Genomic DNA, 24,002 nt, shown 5'->3' on the forward strand with positions numbered 1-24,002 from the left:
TGGCGGATGCCCTGCAGGTCTCTGTGTCAAAGTTACTTTCAAATGGCTTCCCTCGCTCCAGTTTTCTTGCGAAGTGTGACCTTGTATCTCATGGCTTTACTAACTCCATTCCAGCCAGGCCCGGTTTGCACAGGAACGGATGCCCATTTCACAGAGGTGATGCCTAAGGAGTTAGCTCAGGAGTGTGAGCAGGACTCTCGCCTCTGGCTGAGCACAGGCTAATGTAAGAGCAGAAGTGGCCTGACATCTGAAAATGCGGATAAATCCCTCCCACTCAGGGCACAAGGAATAGAAAAAGACAGCACGAGTTCGCAAGGTGCCACCCGGCAATTAAAAATAGAGCTTCACAAAACTGCATTGCATTTATATGCAGATGACTTTGTTACGGTGTCCTTTGGAAGACACCAACAGTGGACCATAAAATCCTGTTCCAGGGTGGGGGGGAAGTAGACTTCTGTCCTTTAAAACTGTACCTGCACGCGGGTCACCCTGGACCCCCTGTAACTAAGGGCAGACTGCCCAAGACAACGGGGAACACAGGGCAACTTGGTGAAAACCCGTTTCTTATTCATAAAGCAGGGGGCGTCGTCCAGGCAGTTCCCTCCGAATACACAGAGCCCACAGAATTTTTGTTTATTATTTTTTAATGAAGTCTTACACGCTCCTCACAGTGCAGCGAGTTTACGGGCAACATTCCAGGCCATGGTATGGTGCCGCCCATCGGCCCGCAGGCACTTGCTCCTCTCAGTGCAGGCACGACCAAGCTCAAAACTAAAGCCCCTTCCTCCCTTAGACTCCAGGGACTCCCCGCACGGCGACGCGCGCCCGCCGGACCCGGTGACGAGGGGACGCCCCGGCATGCCCCGCGAACAGCCGAGGCGCGGAGGGTGAGCCGGGCCGCATCCGCGCGCAGGCGCACCCCGGCCGCGGGCGCCCCGCGGCGCTCGCTCTTTAAGGGAGCGGCGCAGAGAACTGACGTGTAGGGTGCGCGCGGGAGCCGCGCTGTTTGGCGGGTGGGAGCTAGCCCGGGGGTGGACCGGACTGAGCCTCCCCGAGTCTCCCCGCTGCCCCCCGCGAACAGGGGCCCTGGCGTACTGGCCGCGCGGGCAGCCCGAGCTACCCGGCAACAGTCGTTGCTATTATATTGTTGAAAGGAGCGAGTTTTTATGCTCATGTGAGCTGGGATCTGAGAGGGGCTTTTCTGTTCTCCTTACCAGCCGTGGTCCCTCTCTGGAAGACGGGTGGTGATTAGCCCTCCTTCGGACTGGTTCAGCGGTTCCTGTGGAGGCTTCTCCATCGCAGTGGACAGCAGCACCGACGCCTCTCTGCAGAGGTGGGAGAGCAGAGTTCAAACCGTGGATTTTTTTTCCCTTTGATGCTGGAGAGGGACTCTTCATCAGGGACTGTAGCGCTAGGACAAAGGGCAACGGGTTTAAACTGAAACAGGGGAAGTTCGGGGTAGATATAAGGAAGAAGTTCTTTACTGTGAGGGTGGTGAGGCACTGGAACAAATTGCCCAGAGAAGTGGTAAATGCTCCATCCCTGGCAGTGTTCAAGGCCAGGTTGGACAGAGCCTTGGGTGACATGGTCTAGTGTGAGGTGTCCCTGCCCATGGCAGGGGGTTGGAACTGGGTGATCTTTAGGTCCCTTTCGACCCAAACCATTCTATGATTCCATTATTTGCTTGGAGTGGGGAAAGTTTAAAGTCTGCACGTCCCACCTCCAGGGTGACTGGCTTGCTAGAGTGTGAGTTAAACTGCCTAGAGGGACCCTTCCCTTGAAATTGCTTAGGCAAGTGAGGGAAGCATTGAGGTCAAGAGAGCGTGAGCCTCCTGAGAGTAGCCTGCTGAGCAGGTTGACTGCTTATTGGGAGGCACTCATGATTCTGGATCTAAGGCCAAAGCCTGATTGTGTTTTTTCTTCGCCGCGGGGCTTTTAGTATAAAGTATATTCTTTGTTTAATAGAATGTAGTGGCCACAGTTTGCTTTTTCTGAGGAACTGCGTGAGTTGAGCTTGGAGCTACAGGATGCAGCCCCAGGGGAGACTGGGGAGAGGATTCCAGGGAAATTCTGAGCTGTTTGAGGGCACTGCTTTTGGACATACACAAAGATGGAGCTTTAAGGACTCTAGGGAACTTAGGGGAAACCTTTGTTTCGTGTCATATGTAGGCATTTCCAATATGAGGTTGCACTTGGATAAGGTGGTGTTGGGACTACAGCGTTGGACTTAGAGGACTATAGAACTATGTAAAGAATTGGGTGCTCAACTCCTCTTGAAAAATGAGGGGAGGTAAGAAGTTTGCAAGATGTATGAGAGATGGGGTGCCACAGTTTCTCTCTGAATCTGCTCTGAGAACCCATACAGTAATAACTCTTTCCATATCTCAGTGATGCTAGAAATGGTCTTTGCTTAAGGAGAGGTGTTAATCACATGGCTTTCCTTCACGCTTAATCCAGACTTGATTGCTGACCTGTTACTTGTCTCTAAGGCACTTGGGCTGGTTGAAGTGTCTACAGACACTGCAAAATTCCATCAAAATAAAGCCAACTGAGCCTTAGGCATGATGGCCTAAATAATCTCTTGAGCTGTCTTCCATCTCTACACACCTGTGAGTCAACAAATTGGATTTACGTACTAGCAGCTAGTTGTACCAGTACTCATAGGTTTGTGCATTGGTTACATTTGATTAGATTTTCAGTTAGGGTTTTTCCCCTGCTGTAGTCATAGAATCACAGAATCATAGAAGAGTTTGGGTTGGAAGGGCCCTTCAAAGGTCATCTAGTCCAAGTCCCCTGCAATCAGCAGGGACATGTTCAACCTAGATCAGGTTGGTGTTACGAGTATACCACCTTGGAGGGACCACTAGAGTATGGTGGTGCAAGGACACCATGTGCTGATTAATTTCCCTTAATTGGTATAGTTTACAAGTTGTATTGATACGAACCCTTTTTTGTCAGCGTAACTAATTATAACACTACCTTAATGTATCCTTACAATTGAAAGTGTATGTTTTATACAAAACAAAATGTGAGACTTTCATGCTTCTGTATCCCATGCCAAAAAAAAAAATGTTTTCCTTAGGCCTTAATATCCCATGTAAAGGGAGAAGTTTGCCAGGCAAAGTAGCTGTTAAGAGGGCGTTACTTTATTTCTTGTCTCACTTTATCATGCCTCCAATAGAGCCAAGATGTACATCTGTGATCTCTACAAATATGTTAAGGTTACATCAAGACAGTGGAGGATCCCCTGAAAGTTTTACTCTGCACAGATGCAGCAGTCTGGGGTTGTCTGGAGATGTTCTGACCAAATAAGTTTTTTATTTGATGATAAAGGTAGGAAAAGATTTGGATTCTGCTGTTAACCTGACTTGGAATTGAGGTTTACTCCCTAGGCTTGTTGAGATGCTAAACTTCCTAGCCTGCACATTACCTTTGCACTGGCCTGTTTGCTAAAGCAGTGCTTTTACTGGCACAAAAATCAATCAATCAGCAAAAAAAACTGCAAAGAGTCCCAAAACTCCAAATAGGTAACTACAAACCTGAGATTTGAATTAATAAATAAGTTATCTCTGTGATTGCAACGGTTTGAGGTTTCTCTTTTGCTCTAGGGCAGGATAAAGCAAGAGAGAGTCAGTGGGTTTTTTGTTATGTTCCTTTTCTCAATACCTGGTGAAAGCATTTTTCACCCGCTCTGTTTTGGTTTTTTTACTGGCCAGGTAACACGTGGACAATGCTGCCTCCTACAAAGTCTCCTTGTAACTACATGCCATAATAATTTTCCACTAAGCTTTCTTCCCCACCTTCTCATGTATTCTGTCATAACTTTCCTAACACTGAGTAAAGTTACTACTAATTAACCACTCTTAGAGGTATGCATAAGTGCAAAAGGAAAACATGTTTAAATCTGTAACAAGCATCACAGCATTCTTAAGCTTTATCTGTCTAGCTATAGCCAGTACTTTTAAAAACTCTTGCTGTAAGCATATGGAACATAAAATGTCTCTCAAGACCCCGTCAACTCTCCTGCTTAATTAGCTCTACTCTGGAGTCCATACTTTCTTCTTGGACCTCAGTGAAATCTTAGTCAGACACATCTATGCTTGTTGAACAGATGAAGATCTTAAACCTAAGGAAAGTTACTTGAGTATCTGCGACACATTGAGGATGCTGCTAATTCTCACTGGATTTTGAGCTTCTTGGGCAAAAAGACACAATTGCAGAGATTTTGAATGTCTGCCCTCCTAGCATATGACCCAGTAGGAGCAGTCTACTCTGTTTATAGAGAATTCCAGGGTCCGCACATCTCCATCCATGATTAAATTTGTCACACGTCAAAATCCCACCTTCCTCCTCTTTTACCTGCAATGAACAGAGCAGCGAACTTGTCCAGAAGAACTTCTTGAAGGAAAGTGCAAGAGCACATGTGCTCTGGAGAACAGGCTGTGCAGACTGCAGAGCATGCACAGAAGAAATGGCTTGGCTGTCTATGGCAAAATGTCTCCAGATACTTGACTAAGAACAAGCATAATTTCTCTGTGTCCTACAGAAAATTATGGAAGTGGTTCTTGTATATGTGCCTTGATACCTATTTGATGAGAGTATCAGATGTTGGAAGAAGTAAGTGCAGCCTTAGTACCTGCCTTTTTTTTTAGGCACGGTAATCCGAGTCCTGGCTGGGAAGCAAAGTCTTCCTGAGAGGAGCAAACAGGCTAACCTGAAAAAATGGTGAAAACGCAGAGTGTTTGCACCTGGCTGAATTCACTTTATTTCATATTGCTACATGGCTAGAAAACAGGAATTTACCGTATGAAAGTTAGGAAGTCTTGAAGCTGTTAGCCGCTGGCTGAAGGGTTAATTTCCAATGTAAAATGTAACCAAAGGGGCAAAACCAAAATGACCTCTGTGTGAAGGTGTGAAACAAGGCACCTGTTTGTAAGTTCTTGTGACAGAACTCCCAACAAGTACCCTGGAAAAGAAAACTTTTTAAGGGTTGAGTGCCAGTGGACTTCTTTGCTTTATCAGACATGCTGGAAATACATCTTCGGTGTTTTCTTGTGTTTGCTCTTCTCAACAGCTGGGATAACAAAACTTGATGAACATGTCTTTTGGAGGAAATGGGCATGCCCGTAAGAAGGTGTGTGTGTGGCTATGGGCATGAGAAAGCTGTAAGTATAGTAGATGCAGATCTTTATTCTCAAGCTTTCTTGAAGCTGACAGTCTTTACCCCATATCCCCTACCCCACCAGTAGTTTTGTGTTGTCTTTTGTTTTTGAAGATTTTGCTTTACTTCCTTATGAAGTCTTCTGCTTGAGCCCAGTCCTAACAACCTGAGAGCTTCACTCACATTTTACTGGAAAGAGTTCTCCTTCACAAGTGTATTAACGCTGAGCACAAGGGAAAGTGGGCAGTGGCTGTCACAGCAAGGACATTGTAACTTGCAACCCCACGTAGTGGGAGCTGAGTGTTTCCTTACAGTACCAACTTTGCTTTCTGTATGGAGATAAATCACTGAAGCTATATTTATTTCTTTCAGGTTTATGTCAAGTTGCAGTGTCTTATTTCCTGAAACAGCATGTTAGCCTCTCGTCATGTATTTCCACAAAATCTCGGTGTTCCTATTTTTGGACTCTCTTGGACAGTGTCCTTAGCTATTCTTTAAGGACAGCTTAAAAGGAATCATCATCACTTTTATTAATAGAGCCTTACTGACTTATTCTTCCCCACTATGGATATTAATCTGACAAAGCTATAAACGGGAGCTACAGTTTGGAAGGAAGAAAATCGGTTCAGGGCAGGGGTAACCTATGGCCATAGCATGCGTATTTATTGTGGCTGTACCAGAAGAGAGATTTAATAAAATCAGACCTTGGAATAACTGTAAACTGTAATTCACTGATGTTCATTTCAGTGAATACTTCAGTGCTTGGATCTTCTGTGTTACCTCTCCTCTAGTAAGTCCCTATAACTGTGCTGTGAGAAGAGCAATAAGCTTGCATTGCCTTCCTTTAATTTCTAGGCCATTTTACTGATAGTATGTTAGAATGGCGTCATGGATGATGATGTGATAAGCTTCGTACTCTGCTTAGGAAGGCCTGTTGGAAGAGAAGGAGAAGAAAGAGGAAAGAGGGGGATTGAGCAGAAAACCAGATATGATCATAGGTTTATTCTGGGGAGAAGGAAAGGAAGAACTAATGACAGTGTAGTTCTCCCTCCTCTGTCAGGATTGATTGTTCTGTTACACGGCAAAGAGATCCATCACTCGCTGTGCCTCTCCCAACAGACGTGGAGATGGCCTCCAGCAGGCATGCTTGGGCATCTTGCTTTTATTTTATTCTGTCATTCCCTCTTACTGTGTGATCCACTTAGCTGGACTTTTACAACTAAGTTACTCGAAACAGCTGTTTTGCTAATGGACGGGGGCAATAGGAAAGACACAGACACCAACGTAAAGAATGGTTGTATTTTACTACTAATATTAGGATAATATAGAAACAAAATGATATATTTGATAAAACAATTAGCTTGCTATGCCCTAGGTTTAAGCAACAAACAAAATAAGCAAGGCAATGCACTTAATCATTACTATAAGAGAAAGAGAATCGTGATTAAGAAGAAGATACATCACCAATTGCCTAAATAGGTTACCATCATTCAGATCCGTAGTCGCTGGGGAGCCCCTGTTGCAGGGACGATTTGGGGAACCTCTCCCGGCAATTGGGAAGTTCTACGCAGTGCGTCCACCCGTAGAGGAGGTCTCCAAAGTCGCTGCAAGAGGGTCCAGCTTTTGTAGACCCAAATTAGCAAGTCAGAATGACTTGCATATTCTTTTGTGCAGAAATATCTGGTGGTACACCCCCAGATCAGCCAAGACCAGGGCTTGGCCAGAGCCCAGGGCGCAGTTGGTGGGTTTCCTAAAATACCTTGCAGACAACTGCACAAGATCCTTGCAGACAGTCGCACAGAATCCTCGCAAGAGTCATCAGACCTACAGTATCCATTTTGGTATTAAAACAGCTAGCATAAGCGGTTTGTTGAGTCTATGTGTAAGGTTTATCTGTTTCAAAACATCAGCATCAGCGGTTTATCGTTTTGTCTTAATATTATGTCAACTAGCCCAGAGGGCATTGATCATACGATGCACAGGATTCATCTGTAAGTCAGCTCTGGCTTGGGCCTGTTGTTCGGGCCCTAGCACTTCAACAGCTGAGGTGCTGAAACGAGTATTCTCTGCAGCTCCTAACGGGGATACCGCCAGTCGCCAGGGCTGTGCAGCTCCTATGTGTCCACTAGAGGACAGTGGTATCTACCGGTTAATGCCTTGTTGCAGCGTTCCTATGTGAAGCTGTTAAATTCTCACCTAATTTGAGATTCTTCGTTATTAAATGATGTCTAATTTAGAACTGGCTGCCTGCCGTATTCAAGTAAGGAGTACTTGGGCTAGAGGTTTTTTTTAAGTTTTGGTTTCTCAGCTTTGTTAAATTGTGTGTCTTCTCAGTAGGTGCCTTATAGAGATTCATCTTGTGTTCATAAAGCCTGTTTACCTAAGGTAGTGTTCTGATTTGCTTGTCTCTATTACTCCCCTCTTCTGACACACCCTGTTCAAACCTTCCCTACAACTGTTCAGAAAACATGCTCACATCTGTGACCACCTAGGCTGTTTGTCCTAGGGGATATCCACGGGGAATCTGCACAAGCTGTTGTTAAAAAGCAGGGCTTGGGGCCTGTGATATGACCCTATGATACCTAGAGGGAAGCCTGTGTGCTGCAGTGATCTGAGTTCCTTCAGACCAGAGAGAGCATAGCAATACCAGCACAGTCCCCCCACCCTGAAGGGAGAAGTTGCTGCAACAAGTCAAGGTTTAATTCAATCAAGTGATCTTTGTGAGAGGTAATAAGGACAAAAGATGTAAAAAATGGCCATGCTTGGTGAAATTGCATTCCTGGGCTAATTTGTTATGCTGAACCCAAGGTAAGTCACCTCAAAGGAAGAGCAGGGAGGCAGCCAACAGGTGACCTAAACATGCCTTCAGGCCAATAAGATGAAGGAACTGGAGGGAGAGAGTTGTTCGCCTGGGGATTAACTAGCAAGTAAGAAGGTTCTGCTGTCTCATTTACTACCTAAGCAATTAGGCAATTTTCTGAAGGAGGCAAGTGCATTCCTGGTGCCAAAGTGTATTTAAATTTGTGTCACACCAAACACTGCAAAATAAGCTAGCATTTACCAGGCTATGAACTTAGTGGCTCCTACCCTTCTATTAGAGAACACTCCTTCTCATGGAGAATCAAGCTGTGAATATCATAGTAGGTCACTGTCATCAACAGTGGATTCTGCAGGAAAATCTTGGCAGGTAAAAGAAACAAGGGTTTAATTGGAGAGGATTAAAGGTGTGTCAATGTTGGTTTTATCTGACACCCTTTCAAATCAAAGTCTACGTCTGCAGGCAGTTTTTTTCTTGTATAGTTTCTCTATCAGTGGCTCAGAACTACATGAGTCTCCTGTGGAATATTAAGAGGGGCTTAACCTATGCATTGTAAAGACTTGTGCTAATGGGGTTTGAAGCAAAGAAAATCAGGTTACTTATCTGTGCTGCTACTTTGCCACTGATCCTGACAATTTAATGGTGATTTATTATTTCTGGCATGCCTTCCAGGCCTGTTAGCAGAATACTCTAAGCAGAACTGCCCTGAAGTTTTTAGGAGTCCCTAGAGAACAGCACTGAGAGCCATTTCCCCACATCCATATCATGTATCAGTCACAGACAGCATGGAGAAACACTCTTATACCACTGTCTAACTCGCACCTTTCTTTCATTGCAAGTATTTCCTTAGCATGGCATTCAAATCTATGTGCTTTACCTTTCGCCATGACACATGGGCCAACCTCACACACGTCCTACAGCATTCTGGGCTTGACTTGGCAAGTTTCTGCTGAGCGTGCTAGTTCAGCATTTGCTTCGTAATCAAGCATGTGTGGGTAGCCGTGTTCTTTTCAGAAGAGCTATGCATGTGCTTAAAGTAAGTATGCGTTTAAGTACCTTGCAGCTTCCAGCCAAAATGGCAAACGCTTGGGCAGAGTTTAGTTTTAAGCAAGCTGTTCTGAAAGACTTCTTCAGTACCAGCCAGCCAGTTATTTGACATGTTACTGGGACATGTTGCTGCTTCAGAAATTTTCAAGGAAAAGACAAAAAGCCAGTGGTAGCATAGGTGATGATTTGAGTCACTTGAGGTCACAAATTTGCCTGTCATTATTATGTAGGGATTAGTGTCCTAGACTTTTATCTGCCCAAGGGATCCTTCATACTGTTGTTGGTATGCTAGAGAGAAATGAGTTCTCACTCATGCTTCATATGTCTGCTTGGAGGGGAGGCAGACACCCTTTCATAGTTGTCATATCAGGCATCTTACTAAGATGGTGTATGGAGCCAAACCAACAAACTTACTTTGTGATAAACCAATGTCTCGACTGTGGTTTTATCCCAGAATTGCTTCTGTGCATTTGCTATCTGACATACAGTTCTTTTAACTACATACAAGGTTTTTGGAAGCCTTGTGAGAGAGTGCATCTTAGGACTTGTTTGCTTGGTTATTTAGACTAAGGGTGTGAAGCACATGCATAAACTAAAAGCTTGTTACATTTGCCATTAAATCAATATTTCTTCAGAAGGGAAATAGCTTTACTTTATTGTATAGCAACCTTTACTTCTGAATTGGAGCATTCGCTCTGAAATCTATACATTCACTTTACACCTTGAGTTGGTGACTTTAACATTCCCAAGTGCTGCTGTGTAGACAAGCTCTCAGGACAAATGATGTTCCCAGGGAAATAAAACTGATACCAATTTTATACCAAGTGATACAGCTGACACCAGTGACTTGTAAGCTGGGAGTAAAATGGAAAGCATCATAAATTCATCTGTGCCTTGCAGGCAGGATCATATGCTTTTCAACTGGCATAGCCAAAAATCTGTTTGTACATAGATATCATTCCTTCCCAGTGGTAGTCACTGAACAGATTCTGTTCTACATGTCAATGGACTATAAGAGAGCAGGTGTTTCTATATCTAACGTGCTTCAGCTCTGAACCCATGGCTGTTATTTTGGCTTGGAATCAGCACACATTCATTCCAAAGTCTATGACCCTCACTGCCATAAATACTCTTTTTTTTTGTTGTTGTTGTTCTTAGTCTTTTGCATTATTTTAAAGAAAAGATCACCATGATATTCTTCTCTGTTTGATTCAAATGACTTTACATACTCTATCTCTGTGGGGTTAATTATTTCCCCTTTTAAAAAAAGATTGATTACAAAATATTACATACAATGTACTGGACTGAATCTCATTCAGACAGGTTGGTGTCTTGGTAATGCTACTGACTACCTACAGAAAAGGTAAATTTAGATATGTTTGGGGGACTTATCTGGTAATCCTAAAATGCAGATGCAGGGTTCAAAAAGCATATTCATAGTTGAGTTTGTGAATAGTTTGAAGAATCCCAGTTTTAATATACAGGGTAGTGCGTGCATGACATATCTAACTGAAAAATCTGAAAGCACTTTAGTTAATTAGATTCTTTCAAGCACCCCTGTGAGGTAGAGAAAATATATGATATCCAAGGGTTACATCACTTTTGAAAAAATGTAGCTGCCAAAGGTATTCATAAGTCAGATTTATTCATTAAACCAGTATCCACCCCATTTGCGTTACATTTGAAGAACTCCCTGTACCATTGAAATGCCAGGAATGGAAGTAGAAAGGATGATGGTGAGAGAATGATGGGGTAAGGCAGATTATTCCCAAAATTTAAAAGGCTAGGGCTTTCTGAACTGGATGTCTGTTATGAAGCCTCTGTAACCTCTGAGTATCTTGGGGCTCCCTGTTCTTCTGGAACACGCAGTCACAACTCTGCTTCACCTTGACCCTAATTCAGCTTAGCAGCATATGTCCCTAAGGATTCAGTTTCACCACATAGGGTGAGCAGAAATAGCAGCTTACTGTCATTGACAGAGGGAAATACAGGTCCCTTGTCTCAGACATCCCTTTCTTCTGGCTGTGTAGTTTTGCCTCTTACCTTGAACTGCTGTTACCAGTTGTTGGATTCCTCTGCAAGCCAATTTAGTTCCCTAAAATAAGAGATAAAAAAGACATTGGAGGAAAATAAAAAAAGAAGAGGTAGTACTTTTATTTGTTACTACATTAGTAACTAGTGAGATGCAGTAAGAATGAAACCATAAACCAAGGTGTTTGATGTTGGATACCAGCTGCTCACTTTCTATGTTTTGGGATGTTTCAGATTACCTCTGGTCCTAGTGTGTAGATTAGGTGTAACTGTATGGCCATTAGTTATGCCTTGAGGTTGAAATGTATTAGGTATGCTTCTGGAGCACATTTTTCAGTTTATTTCATCTGAAACTGTCCATTTTGTGTGCTTTAAGACTGTTCCATGATGCAAACCAAGTGTTTGCATGGTGAACTGAATCAGCTATGTAGAGGAAGGGTATGGCTGCAAAGCTAGGTGAGTGGGAATGAGCTGCATGTCTTTGGCAGGCCATGTATCTGCTCAGCTGTGAGCACACACAACCTAACTGCTGAGATATTGCTCAAATCTAAGTTCCTAGTGCTCACTTTCCTAACAGCTTGATGTCAACCTCTGCTTCACTTAAAAAAGCTGACAGATTTGCAACAGAAAACTGCACGCCATGAAGAGTGTTATTAATGCAAATTTGGGGACAAATACATGGTTAGCTGTGTTTGATCTGATCATGCGTACATACCAAAATCAGTCCTAAAAGCATACTTGCCACATCACACTCTTTGAAAAACTTGGGGTATGACACCCAGCTGAAGTGGTACTAGTGAAGCGTGAGCTCCCAAGTGTAAACCAATGGCCAAGATGTTAAACAAGTCATGTTGTAAGCATCAAAGCTGATGAAGCACGGCTTCCTAGGTTTTATATCTCGTTGGCAGATAGCTATACCTTTGTAATCAGTATCAGATAGCTACAGATAGCTCTGATTCATAGAAATACATCGGTATCTCCCAGGAGAGTAAAGCAGAGCATCTGTCTTCTGCCTATTTTCGTAAAAGATATAGAACCTAAACTTTTGTAAAGGTACCTCCTTCTCTGTCTTGTGTGGCTTGTGTGGGCCAGCACTCTTATCTAGGCATAGGGTGATTACATCAGCCTCATTTCCATAGGAAGCCAGATAAGAACAGGGAGCCAGGGTTAAGCTTCCAAAACTCTATTTGAAGGTGAACCAGAAGCAAAGAAAAAGATGTAGTAAGTCATTGCAGCATCTACCTTTCTGTTGCATGCCTCCTGAGCAGGGTCCCAAACCTTTTCATGGCTCCATTTCCAGGGAGGAGGAGACAGGCATTGCAGAACTGGATTGGGATTCTGCACAGCAGATAGGGAGTCATTTCCCAGGTAGTACTTAGGGAGCATAGGCCTTGGTTGAGCAAAGGGTTTTCCAGATCACAGCCATATGCTTTGTTACCTAAATTCTTTTATGGATCAAGTTCCAAATTAATAGGTGAACTTTATAGTCAGGCCTAAAGCTATCTAAGGGATTAGGTAAGTGTGACTGGGACATGGGAAACCAACTTGATTTAGGAGAAAAGATTTACTAATCAAGGTTTGCAATAGTCAGTTTTCCATTGGATTTTAATTTGCATAGCCAGATGTCCCGCATGAGTTTAATCTTCTTGCAGGCAGGCATGTTCCAAGTATTGCATTTTGGAGCTAAAAGGTGTTTGTGTTGCTTGTAGGTAGCTTCAAGATGGATGCTCCCAAAGAAGTTCAGCCTACAGGAGAGTTCACATGTCAGCTATGTAGCTTAACAGCTCCGTACACGTACTATGGGCAGAAGCCACCAAACACGCGCTCTATTGTGTAAGTACAGTCTTTCATATTGCAGATTTCATTTATGAGCATTAGAAGCCTTGTACCGTGGAATGACATACAGTGCATGAATGCAGTAACACACCATATTTCCCCTGAATATGAGGCTTGGTACGTAAAGTGACCTTCTATTTCCAAAGGGAAGAAATGTTAAAAATTGCCAGCATTGATAGCAAAGACAAAAATCAACTTTCCCATCCTTTTTAAACACCATGCGGAGATTTTCATTTAATTTATTTCCTAACCCCACTGACCACCCTAGAATGCAACTATATCATTATTTTCTAACTAGAATGCTGTTGATTGTCAGCCTAGCAGTTCTGGGAATAGCCTTTTCCTTTCAGCTGTGTCAGCTGGGAAACATGTAAACACGGCATCAATTAAATACATATGGTAAAAACACTTTTTAAGAGCTGTTTGACATGGAGTTCTGAACAGCCATGCTTTTTTGCATGAATTAGACAATTCTTTGGCAGACTGTGTGATATTTAAGTGTGTGGAAATGTAGTCCAAATTTACATTTTAGGAGACCAAAGCCTGTTCCATCTCTGCTGAGTAGGGATAGTTTGACTAGAAACTATGCCATTACAACAGTGTCTGCAGGCATTAAACTGCACATGAAACAAAGCAGTTAGCTTTAAATATACAAGTTGCTCTGTTGTGGCCATCCTGATCAACAAACCCATCAGGCAAACATGGCCAGGAACTCACTGGAACTGAAAGTCAGTCATGTACTCAGTGTTTCACCCTACTAAGACTGCTAATTTCTTATAAAATGGACATAGCTGCTGGTCACAACCTGCTTGGGCTGTTTTCCTTGGGCAGCTCTACTTTTATCATTCCAAATCCCACAGTGCTACTGGTTTTCTCTCTTCTACTCAGCAGAGCAATAGCCTACCTTTGATCAGGTCCATTCCTAAAGAGTGTGAATCAAAGCTGAACATAATCTTAACTTTAGGTTATCCAAGCTCACTGTTGTCATCTCAGCTTTATTTAGGTGACTGAGATTCAAAAAGCAAAAGAATAATGCTGAAGCATAATACTTCTATACATGCATATAAGAAATAGCTTTACACACTACCTTTATCAGCTTGCTTTCTGGCCTACTCATGTGTCCTAAATGCAGTTGCTGTGGGAAACATGCCAGATGTGAAGGCTTGTGCAATGGCCAGGTCTCTGCACTGATGATGACTACATTAAGACTGTGAATCTTGCAAGGGAAACTTTGCAAATGTAATCCAGTCTTTGTATATTAAGAGACTTGTTGACAAGGTGATCTCCAGTGATAAAATACCTGACCTTTCCTAAGGAAGGCTAGAGCTATACCATTTTTTGTTTGAGTGGAGAGGAAAAAGAAGATACACTCACAGATGCACACATACGTGTGTATGTATATAGACGAGGAGAAGGCAATATGAGTTAAAAGAATACCTTTTTATATATATACTGTACTCCATATTATTACAGAATCCAAGTTTGATTTAAGTCGAAGAATAAGCCAGCCTTGCAGGGTGCCCTGTGCAGACAGGCACCCAACTGACTTCTGTAATGCTTTGCCTGGAGCTCACAGGAAGAATAAGGCCTTAGTCTTTCCCAAGCAGATTGCCAAATTATTAATAAATGCACTCCCTTAATACCCTGGAGCAAACTGTGCAGTCTGTGACATAAAGTAAGCATATTCCAGGTCATTGCAAAGCTCTGTGCCAGTAGCTCCTGCTTTCAAGAGGTGGGAACCTTAGCTTTACAGCAGTGACATAACTAAGAGCAGTAAAAACTTTTTATACTCTCATGCACACAGCTTTGGAATAGAACTTCTAATAAAAAGCTGTGCATTTGAAATGATAACTTGACAAGGTACTGAAGTTGGCTATGCTAAGGAATGCCTTTCAGAAATACGCGAGATAAAATACTTCAAGGTAGAGCACCGAGAAAAACCTAGTAAGGTAATGTTAAAAGGATCACCAATTGCCCTAATTTTAGAAGACACATAGAAAGTGCAGTATAGGACTCAAGGCAGCCACAATATTGGTATTGAAGACGAAAGGAGCTGCATAGCTACTACATTGCCTTATGTGTAACACCAGGCCGAAGAAGTCAAATAGAAAGGGCTGATACCTTTTCAGTCTCCACAATTCCCCCACCTTTCAATTCTCTCCTACTGTGAAACCTACCCTTAAAAGCCTGAAATTATTCTCTTATAGGCTTTTGGAAGAAAGCTATGTCATGAAGGATCCTTTCATCCCTGACAAGGACAAATTCCTCATCCTTGGGTCTCATTGCAGTTTGTGTAGCAGATCAGTGTGTGTTGGTACAGTAAGTAACAAGTAAAACAAGCTGCTTCAATCACTTCTTTTTGTTGCAGTTGTGGTGACCTGTTAGAGAAAGACCAAACAGCCAAAAAACAAACAGCCTATTTGTAAGGCAAGCTAATTGTATGTTCTTGTGAATTCCCACAGATAAAGCTCTTTGTGTTAAAAGAAAATGATCGGCAATTCAAGTGTCCTATTTACAGATGAGCACAGTCCAACCTCATGATGAGTATTCTTTTCCACTTTCCTAGCACAAGGAAATGCAAGGCACTTATCACTTCAAGACCTTTAAGTTTCAGTAGATCATAGTATACCCAACAATAGATTTTTTTGTTTTTTGCTGTAAAGGGAATATGACTGTAGTGATAGGACAAGGGGTAATGAGTTTAAACTTAAACAGAGGAAGTTCAGGTTGGATATAAGGAAGAAGTTCTTTACTGTGAAGGTGGTGAGGCACTGGAACAGGCTGCCCAAAGAAGTCGTAAATGCTCCATCCCTGGCAGTGTTCAAGGCCAGGTTGGACAGAGCCTTGGGCCACATGGTCTAGTGTGAGGTGTCCCTGCCTATGGCAGGGGGGTTGGAACTGGATGATCTTAAGGTCCTTTCCCACTCAAACCATTCTATGATTCTATCCATGGATTGTTAGGTTTGTGTCCACAGCATGGGGCTGCCATCCTATTTGCAAAAGCTAATGTAGAAAGGGAGCAGGGAAGAGAGGTGTAAAGTGGCATGATAGCTCTCTGAAGAAGAATGAATTTGAGTAGCAGCTGGTAGGCAACCTTAAAACTATGAAATCTGAGTGCAGTCCAGAAAGGTGGTGTAATATTACAGTTGTCTTAATTCCTTCTCCTCAGTGCAGAATTGGCCCCTTTGTTTGCTGAGAGTTCAAAGCAAAAATGAAGACAAGTTATTACACAATTATCAGTGTCTGGCGGCTGTACTGCACGTCTTTGAGGCAGTAAAATGAATTGAGAAAACTTAGGCTGCACTCCTTTCCCTCAGCAAGCCAGTTCTGTGGTTGAAAGAGACTCAGGACTGCAGTAGTCAGGATTCATGCATGATTCAACCCATGAGGAGACGTCACCTGCTTATTTACATGGGCAATGGCATGTATCTGTTATGCCGAACACCATTGCCCTAATGCCAGCCAGATCCCGGCCTTCTGTTTCAAAGTGGTTGTTTGCTATCCTAGAGTAACGTGCTTATATCTAAGAGTGCAGCTAATAGCATGAGCTATTAGCAAGAGCACGCCTTGGGTCTTCAGTGTCAGCTTGTGCAGTTTGCAGATTCAACCTTTTCAGCCTGTTCTGTAATTGCAGTGGTTAGGGGCCAGCTCCAGTGACGTGATCCTTACTGCAGGTAGCTAGTAGTGAGAGTTTTAAAACAAACAGACCTGCTAAAGACTTTGTGAAGTTGTAGATTTATTTATTTATTTACCATGTTTCGTGTCCGCTTATAGTTCTGGTGGGACAAAGCAACACTCCTGGCCTCCTCAGAGCATGAGGTGAGGTAATCTGGGCGACTGAGGCAGCTCATATGCCAATGCCAGACAGTTTCTGTGTGGGGACTTGAGGAAATTCTCTTGAGCAAAACAAAGGGTCACATTACACTGACAAAATTTAGAGGGTTGGACAAACACAGCCAAAAGGAAATTGGCACACTTGGACAAGTTTAGCTGCTATTCTGATTTTCAGGGAGTTAGCACCAAGGATGGTTTTGGCCCCCTGTCATAAGACGAGTGTGGAATAGCACCTTTCTCCTGATTAAATTTGTTTCCTGTTTCTGAAGTCTCTTCTGTCATTTAAATGAACGAAAATCACCAGAATGTCAAACTAGGGATTGCAACTGAGATTATTTTTTCCCATTCTGGAACTACCTGAGGACTACATGGGAGTCAGATGAAGTGCCAGTGCTCTCTGGTTACATCTTTGACAGCTGGGCTCAAATTTCCAGAGCCAAGTATCTAAAGACAGTTGCGTGGAGGCAGAGCTCACATGCGAGCAAGATCCTCCTAGTGACAATGTCCCTGTCTTGGCTGGAAGTTGACTCACTCCCCTCCAGAGCCAGATGAAGAGGCAAGTGCAACTAGTCAGATAGTTTGGGCTTATGAGCTTGATTCCTGCCCTGACATGTCAGGTTTAGCTCTCCTTTTTACAGTGGAGGATTAGCAGTTCACACACATTTTGGGCAAACTTGAGCACATTTAGCTATCTTCATTCCCAAATGAATTTTCTTGAATTTAGGAAGGATTCAGCTGGTATTTCCAAGTCTGGCAGTTAAATCTGTCAGAAACACAGTGTTTTAGCCTCTCAGTATCTTTCCACACTGTGCATTTCTGAATGAAGGTGGGGCTTTTTCTTTTTAAAAGAGTTATTAATTATTTCTGTTAATCTAGGGCATAGCAATGTGAAGAGGATATTACCAATGAGCTAATAGAAGCCCCTTCTAATCTTTTTGACATTCCTGCCTATTTCGCCTATTGTGGAAATATATCAATCATTTACTTCTTGTTATCTGAGTCTTCAAGATTCCCCTGATGATATCACTCAAAGCAAAACCTTGATTGCAAATAATTGAGAATAAATTTCTTACCAAACTGGCCTGGCCAGATAGTGAATCACATCCATGACTATGGTTTCAAAATGTATTTAGCAATACTGCTTAGGTAACATTGAAAGAGATCTGCAGAAATGAAGATTAGTGCTTTAAACACCCACACCACAAAGCAGGTAAACACATACTATTCCTCTTTCATGTAAGAAAAATTAAAAGTCCAGAGAAGCAAAGACTTTTCCAAGGCAGTAGAGAGAGACGAAATTAGGATAATATCTCTATGGATTGGTTTTGGTTCCTGTTTGTGCTTGACCCAAGTAGATCAACTCAGTCCTGTGCCGAATCTTTTTGTAATGTTGTAACATAACAATTGAAACTGAAGAAAATCATGCTTTCTTGGGCCTCTTTGGCAAAGAAGCTGGACCAATGCAATGGAAAGTTTTCTGTGGCAGGTTGCTTTCATTTTTATGTTGATTCAAAATTAGTACTAGACTAACCTGTAGCTTTTGTATCTAAGGAGGCTTAGATACAGATCAGATTTTAGGCTTTTCATGAGACAACCTATGTTAGCTGAAGTGGCTTTCCTTACAGCTGTTCTGCCAGTGAAAGTCAGGACTTAACAACTGTTCTGTATAATGTTCTTAAACTCACTTCTTCAAATATTCTCTTAAGCCTCACTCAGTTAATTCACTCCAGTCAGCTTGCAGCGTACATCACCCTACTGAACCAATCTTTACCACAGTGTATTGGTAAGTGCTGTTGTTTGTGGTAAAACTGAAAATAATTCTAATGATTATCTGTAATGTCTTAAAACATGTCAAAACCCCACAGAAAGGGAGATAACAAAAATGCTTTTAAAAGTCCTTAGGAAGTTCGTGTGCCCTTCTTCCTGTTTCCCTTTCAGAAAAGGGAAGAGGAAGTGATATAATCTGACAATATTAGTCAATTAAAACAGTTATTTCTTTTTTATTGCAACACTCATTAAACATAGGAAAAGAAAAGAGGTGTCTTTTTGAGAAGAAAGTAGGACAGAGAGCAAGTTTCATCCCTTATTGCTCACCTCAGCAGACAGTGACTAGATACTGACCTTGGACATGATTGTAGGTAGTAAGTGATAAACGTAACACTACAGCTACTTTCCACTCGACTTCCAGTCATGCGGGGTCAATCCTGGACACGGTTAGGCAGAACCTTTCCTTTACATACAGCTTCCTTTACAAGTGTGATAAAGATGCTATCCCTGTATACATTACTTCCAGGCATGATCCATGTCAGAACAGAAATAAACTCTGGCAGTATGCTTTGTCAGCACAGTTTTGCCTAAGCTGGATTGTTAAGTTTGAAATTGAAATGGCCTCCTCCTGCCTTGGTCATGGAAGAGGTGAAACCTATTAAAGAATTTTCCAGTTAAGCACTGAAGCCTAGCAGGATAATGGTCAAAGAAGGGCTTCTCTATACATAGTTAGTGTAATTTGTAGGGCTTTATTCAGCTAGGCTGAATAATCATAAAATCATAGAATGGTTTGGGTTGGAAAGGACTTTAAAGCTCATCTCGTTCCAACCCCCTGCTATGGGCAGGGACACCTCACCCTAGACCATGTTGCCCAAGGCTCTGTCCAACCTGGCCTTGAGCACCGCCTGGGATGGAGCATTCACCACTTCCTTGGGCAAGCTGCTCCAGTGCCTCACCACTCTCTGATCCCACAGCATGCCTCCAGGCTCTACAGTGATGGACCCAGATATGCAATGGTTCATATTCATCATTTGTCTAAGTCCCATTGGCCAAAGTTGGCAGCTTACTTCAGCTAAAAGAATGCAAATTGAGCACCTGTATATCTGTGAGGAGCTGTGCCTTAACATCGGAGTTCCCCATCTGCAGAACAGGAGAAAAGCCTCTCCCCTGCTTTGCCATTGGCTGGTGGCACAGCGTCCATCACTGTGGAGCCAGGAACTTAACCTGGAGGCAGGGGGAGCTATGTGCCATTTTGCAATACAAACAAGAATAGCAGGGCCAATTTAAACTCTAATCTTTCCTTTTAATTGGCAGCTTAAAGTATTAGGGATAGCAAGAGACAAAAAACAATAGGCTCTGGAGGTTGTGCAACTGAAATCCAGTTTCAGGGCTTTTCAAAGGCCAGGGCCTCACACTAGTGCTGAATACGAAGGCACCTGGCAGTCACTGCAGAAAAGGACAATAGGTGAAGAGGAGTTGTTCCTTGGGCTTGGAAGTTGCACAGAAGCAGGCTGATAGAGATTTTGATAAAATCATCTGCTGCATCTACTGCTAAAGTCCCAATAGCGACAAGGGAAATGAAAGCAAGAACAGAAGCACAGAAATAGCCAAGCCAAGCCCCCTGAGAAAGGCCAGCTACAAATGACCATGGCAAGAGAAAACTTTGCTATTTAGGAAAAACTCAGTGGAATCCATTACTCCCCAAAAGATGTCCTGAGCCACCTAAATTGATATCTTTATTCATGCTTAAATGCCCAAGAATAATCCATCAGCAATACCAGGTCCAGCTTACCCATTAAATCCTATTTGGAATTTAGTGATCAGCATGCCAGGAGAACCATGGACTTCAGTCTTGCTGCAGGGCAAAGGAATAATACATTAAAAAGCTTCTCTTCCAGTTGTCCAAACTCTGTACTGCGAATTGGCTGAGACAATTAAACTGAGATTTCATCCATTACTCACCTTTACCTTGAATAAATGTACTCACTGATTAGAAACTAAAAACGTACGTGGTGCTAAAGCTTGAGCTGGTGTCTCTTCTCTGAACTCTTGATGATGAAGTATAAAAGCTGTTGTGCGCAAATAAGGTATTTTCCCTGCCCTTGAAATGGAATAACACTGTGATCTGACATGTTCTGTTCACAGTTGGTTTGGTTAGCAGTGTTACAGACCCCAAATTTTTTTTTCAATCAGCTCTAACCAGATGTTAGTTATTAAATAGGAAGAAGCAAAATTGCTGGAATATTTCAACCTGGAAGAATTTAATTTAGAAGAATTCTGAATATAGATGTGGTTTAATGAGACTGGAACCAAAGCAGTTCCATTTTGTGTATCCTGCTAATAATGTTACTTTCTTTGCAGGAATGTAGCCTGTTCTACTCCAAAAGGTTCTGCCTTCCTTGTGTGAATGAAAACCTAAAAGCCTTTCCTTTGGAAATACAAGAAGATATGGATAAAAGGAAGCCCCAACAAAAATCCTTCTGCAAAAAAACGGATACAAGAACATAAATACTGAAGGACCAAGAGAGACATTTTTTTGGCCAGGGTTTCTACTCTCTGCTTTTGGAGACTATCATGTTGCTCCTTTTAAAGAAATGACCTTCATCAGCTCACTACTACAGAACACAGTAACGCATTTCCTTACAATTGGCTTGGCTTCAAACATCGTCATGCAGCGACTGCAGTGCCAGCAGTATGGCCTGAAGGTGTTGAAGAGCCAGAAAGAAAGGCAGACAAGCCTGTTGACACCAAGTAAAGCGCATGTAGTAAAAAACTGAACAGTGTATAGCATAGGAACCATGTCCCAATTTTCACATATGTTAGTTTAATGTTTTGTGGTGTTCTTGACACTCATACAGTGTTATGAAAATCTGGGACAGATTTATCTGGCTTGATTCAATATACATCCAAGAAAGTCAGTATACACCAATTGTTAACCTGACAGAGCTGTCCTGATAAGATTAGTAGGCATGGAATTCAAAGCTTTATTTTTAAGTCTAAAATAAAATAGTTACAAGAAAATGCCACAGATACCCATAGGAATACCTAGATTCTTCAAGATTAGAATATCAATACTGTCACAGCATTAGACTTCTGAAAGTAGGTGCTCTTGTAATACAATACCAATATAATAATAAAAGAAAAGAAAGATACAAGTTACTTGCAGTTGCAGTAATTTTCCCCTCAATCTTCTAAGCCCATAGAAATACAGCAACAGGAGAGGATCCTTAATATACCTGGTTTATACTTTACAAATAAAGATGACTTCCTTTTCACTGTCACATCAGTTATTCTGGAAATAGAAAAGTTCAGCTAATAAGTTTAATTATTTTCTGAATTGGGCAGTTAAACTGCAGCTAGAATAGAGGTTTCAGTCTGTTGGGAAAACAGCAGTTTGTTTAGCTCAAAAATTAGGTTCACAATTATCTGTGCTGAGTTTGTCTTAATTAATTACAAGGAAGATTTAGGTGGCATTTATGTAAAAACTTCTTAGTCCCACACCTTAAGGATATGTCTAGAATGCTCCCTAACCATGAAATCATGTATTTACTCAAGCTTTTGTTGGTCATTGGTTCAGAACCTGTTAATGCCTTGGTTAACATCTCTTTGCTCAACTCTTCCATCCCTATCATTTGTCATATGTCAGCATCTAAACTTGGTCATTTTAGTAGAACAAACTGTGTGTCCGTTAAAAGAAATCAACATTATTTCAATGAGTTATTTTTAGATCTTTAAGCCATTTGAGTGTCCTAAAATCATCTTGATTTCTGAACCTAGTATATTGGTGTCTCCTGTTGAGGACTGGAATTTCTTGCAGTTACTAGAGGAGCAGTAATGTACTTATTCATACCCTTTTCAGGCTCTAGGTGCTTTAAGACATAAAATACATATACATCTTTAATTGTGGGGAAAAAGATACATGTTAGAAGTCAATATTTCAGCTTTCTTTTTGCAGTAACAGGAGCCTATTCTTTTAGAGAAAGCGATATTAAATTTACATAAAATGGGAAATTTCAGTTTCGTGTTAGCCACACCAACTTTAAAAGCTGTAGTGTACCTGTATGAGTAACAAAGGCACATCCCATGCTAAAACCTCAACTGTAAAGAGAATCAGAGATGCTCAAAAGAGAATCACAGCACTTTTCCGTCTTAAAATTCTAGTGTTATAATCAAGCTGACAAACAGCAACATAGTTACATGAGATCACATAATATGTTTCTACCAGCAAATGGTTTACTGAAACATTTTATTTCGTGTATTTCACAATGTTTGCAACAGATTGCATCTTAACTCAGCTTGAAAATAGGGTTTAAAGGCCTGGCTAGCACAGCTCCCATAAAAATGAGAATGTGCCTTTTGGTTGTATGACGCCCGATCTGTATTGGCACTGGGAGATACACCCACTAATGTGCAGGGAAGGATCTCGTGTCTCTGAGCTATTCTCCCTCCTGTTCAACCTCATCTGTGCCCTTTAAGAAAAATGCAGTTAACTCATTCATAATCATTATCTTTGCCATCCTGCTACGATACAAGAATCATTTAAAGCCCTAAGAAATCACCCTACTTTTAAGTACTTATTAAGTTGAACCGCAACTTAATGGTGGAGGGGGAGTAGACTCTGTTAAAAGGTAACAGAATCTGCAACTATAGGATTTTTACTTTGGCCCAGTACAGGTCATTTATCTGAGTACAGTAGAAAAAGCCAAGTTAAGGATACCTCTGCTTCACAGTTATGTGGTTCTGCATGCCTTTTAGGTGAAGAAAAACACACTTCCAGCAAGTACCACAACAGGGGTTCAGTACCCCAGGGCCATCAGATACGTTCTGTCACCTCTGGTCCATGCTTTAGGGAAAGACGGCTGACCTATGCGCAACTTGGTGTTTCCTGGAATGACAAAGGATTATCATCTGTGCCCAGCTGTTAAAACTTAGGTATTCTGCATTCTCATATTCCCGCTGAACATGAGCATTATGGTCTCTGTATCATAATTCTGGTACATGCGGGATTTCATGGACCAAATGCCATCATACCCAACTTACCAACTATGAGGCCTACTCTCCAAGAACGGCCTTTACAATTTGGTCTCATCAGGTTCTCCGAGTACTTTCTGCTGCTCAAAAATAAGGACTTCAGTGCTGAGCACAGCTGAGGAAGAAACGTGATTCTTTATCCTCTGCTGCAATTTTTGCTTTGGCACTCTTTTACCAGTTTAATAAATTCCCAGATTCTTGAAGGAAAACAGCGATCTGTGACACATCCTCCCAACCGATTTAATTGAAGCCATGCTCATCAAATTAGTTACCATGCTACACTACATGTAAAAGTGGATTCAGTGTTTGTGGATTTATATAGTCATAGAATGGTTTTGGTTGGAAAGGACCTTAAAGCTCATCTAGTTCTACCCGCCCTGCCACAGGCAGGGACACCTTCCACTAGAGCAGGTTGCTCCAAGCCCCGTCCAGCCTGGCCTTGAACACTGCCAGGGATGGGGCAGCCACAGCTTGTCT

The 24,002-nt window shown here is 42.1% G+C and overlaps 1 protein-coding gene across 4 annotated transcripts; it reads left to right on the top strand.

The window, feature by feature from the left end:
• The first annotated feature begins 885 nt into the window (after window positions 1-885).
• CDPF1 (cysteine rich DPF motif domain containing 1) lies at window positions 886-23,734 on the top strand. Of its 4 annotated transcripts, none has more exons than XM_030480541.1 (5): window positions 995-1,333; window positions 5,075-5,165; window positions 12,767-12,890; window positions 15,101-15,212; window positions 20,856-23,734. In XM_030480541.1, exons 3-5 carry the CDS (start codon window positions 12,778-12,780, stop codon window positions 21,000-21,002), a joined length of 372 nt encoding a protein of 123 aa, XP_030336401.1. In that variant the 5' UTR covers window positions 995-1,333; window positions 5,075-5,165; window positions 12,767-12,777; the 3' UTR covers window positions 21,003-23,734. The 4 variants fall into 4 exon arrangements, with proteins under 4 accessions (XP_030336400.1, XP_030336401.1, XP_030336402.1 ...); XM_030480542.1 differs by having other exon boundaries at window positions 5,075-5,134; XM_030480540.1 differs by lacking the exon at window positions 5,075-5,165 and having other exon boundaries at window positions 886-1,333.
• Window positions 23,735-24,002: the final 268 nt, after the last annotated feature.

Source organism: Strigops habroptila, chromosome 3 (assembly GCF_004027225.2).
Source record: "Strigops habroptila isolate Jane chromosome 3, bStrHab1.2.pri, whole genome shotgun sequence".
Classification (NCBI taxonomy): Eukaryota; Metazoa; Chordata; class Aves; order Psittaciformes; family Psittacidae; genus Strigops; species Strigops habroptila.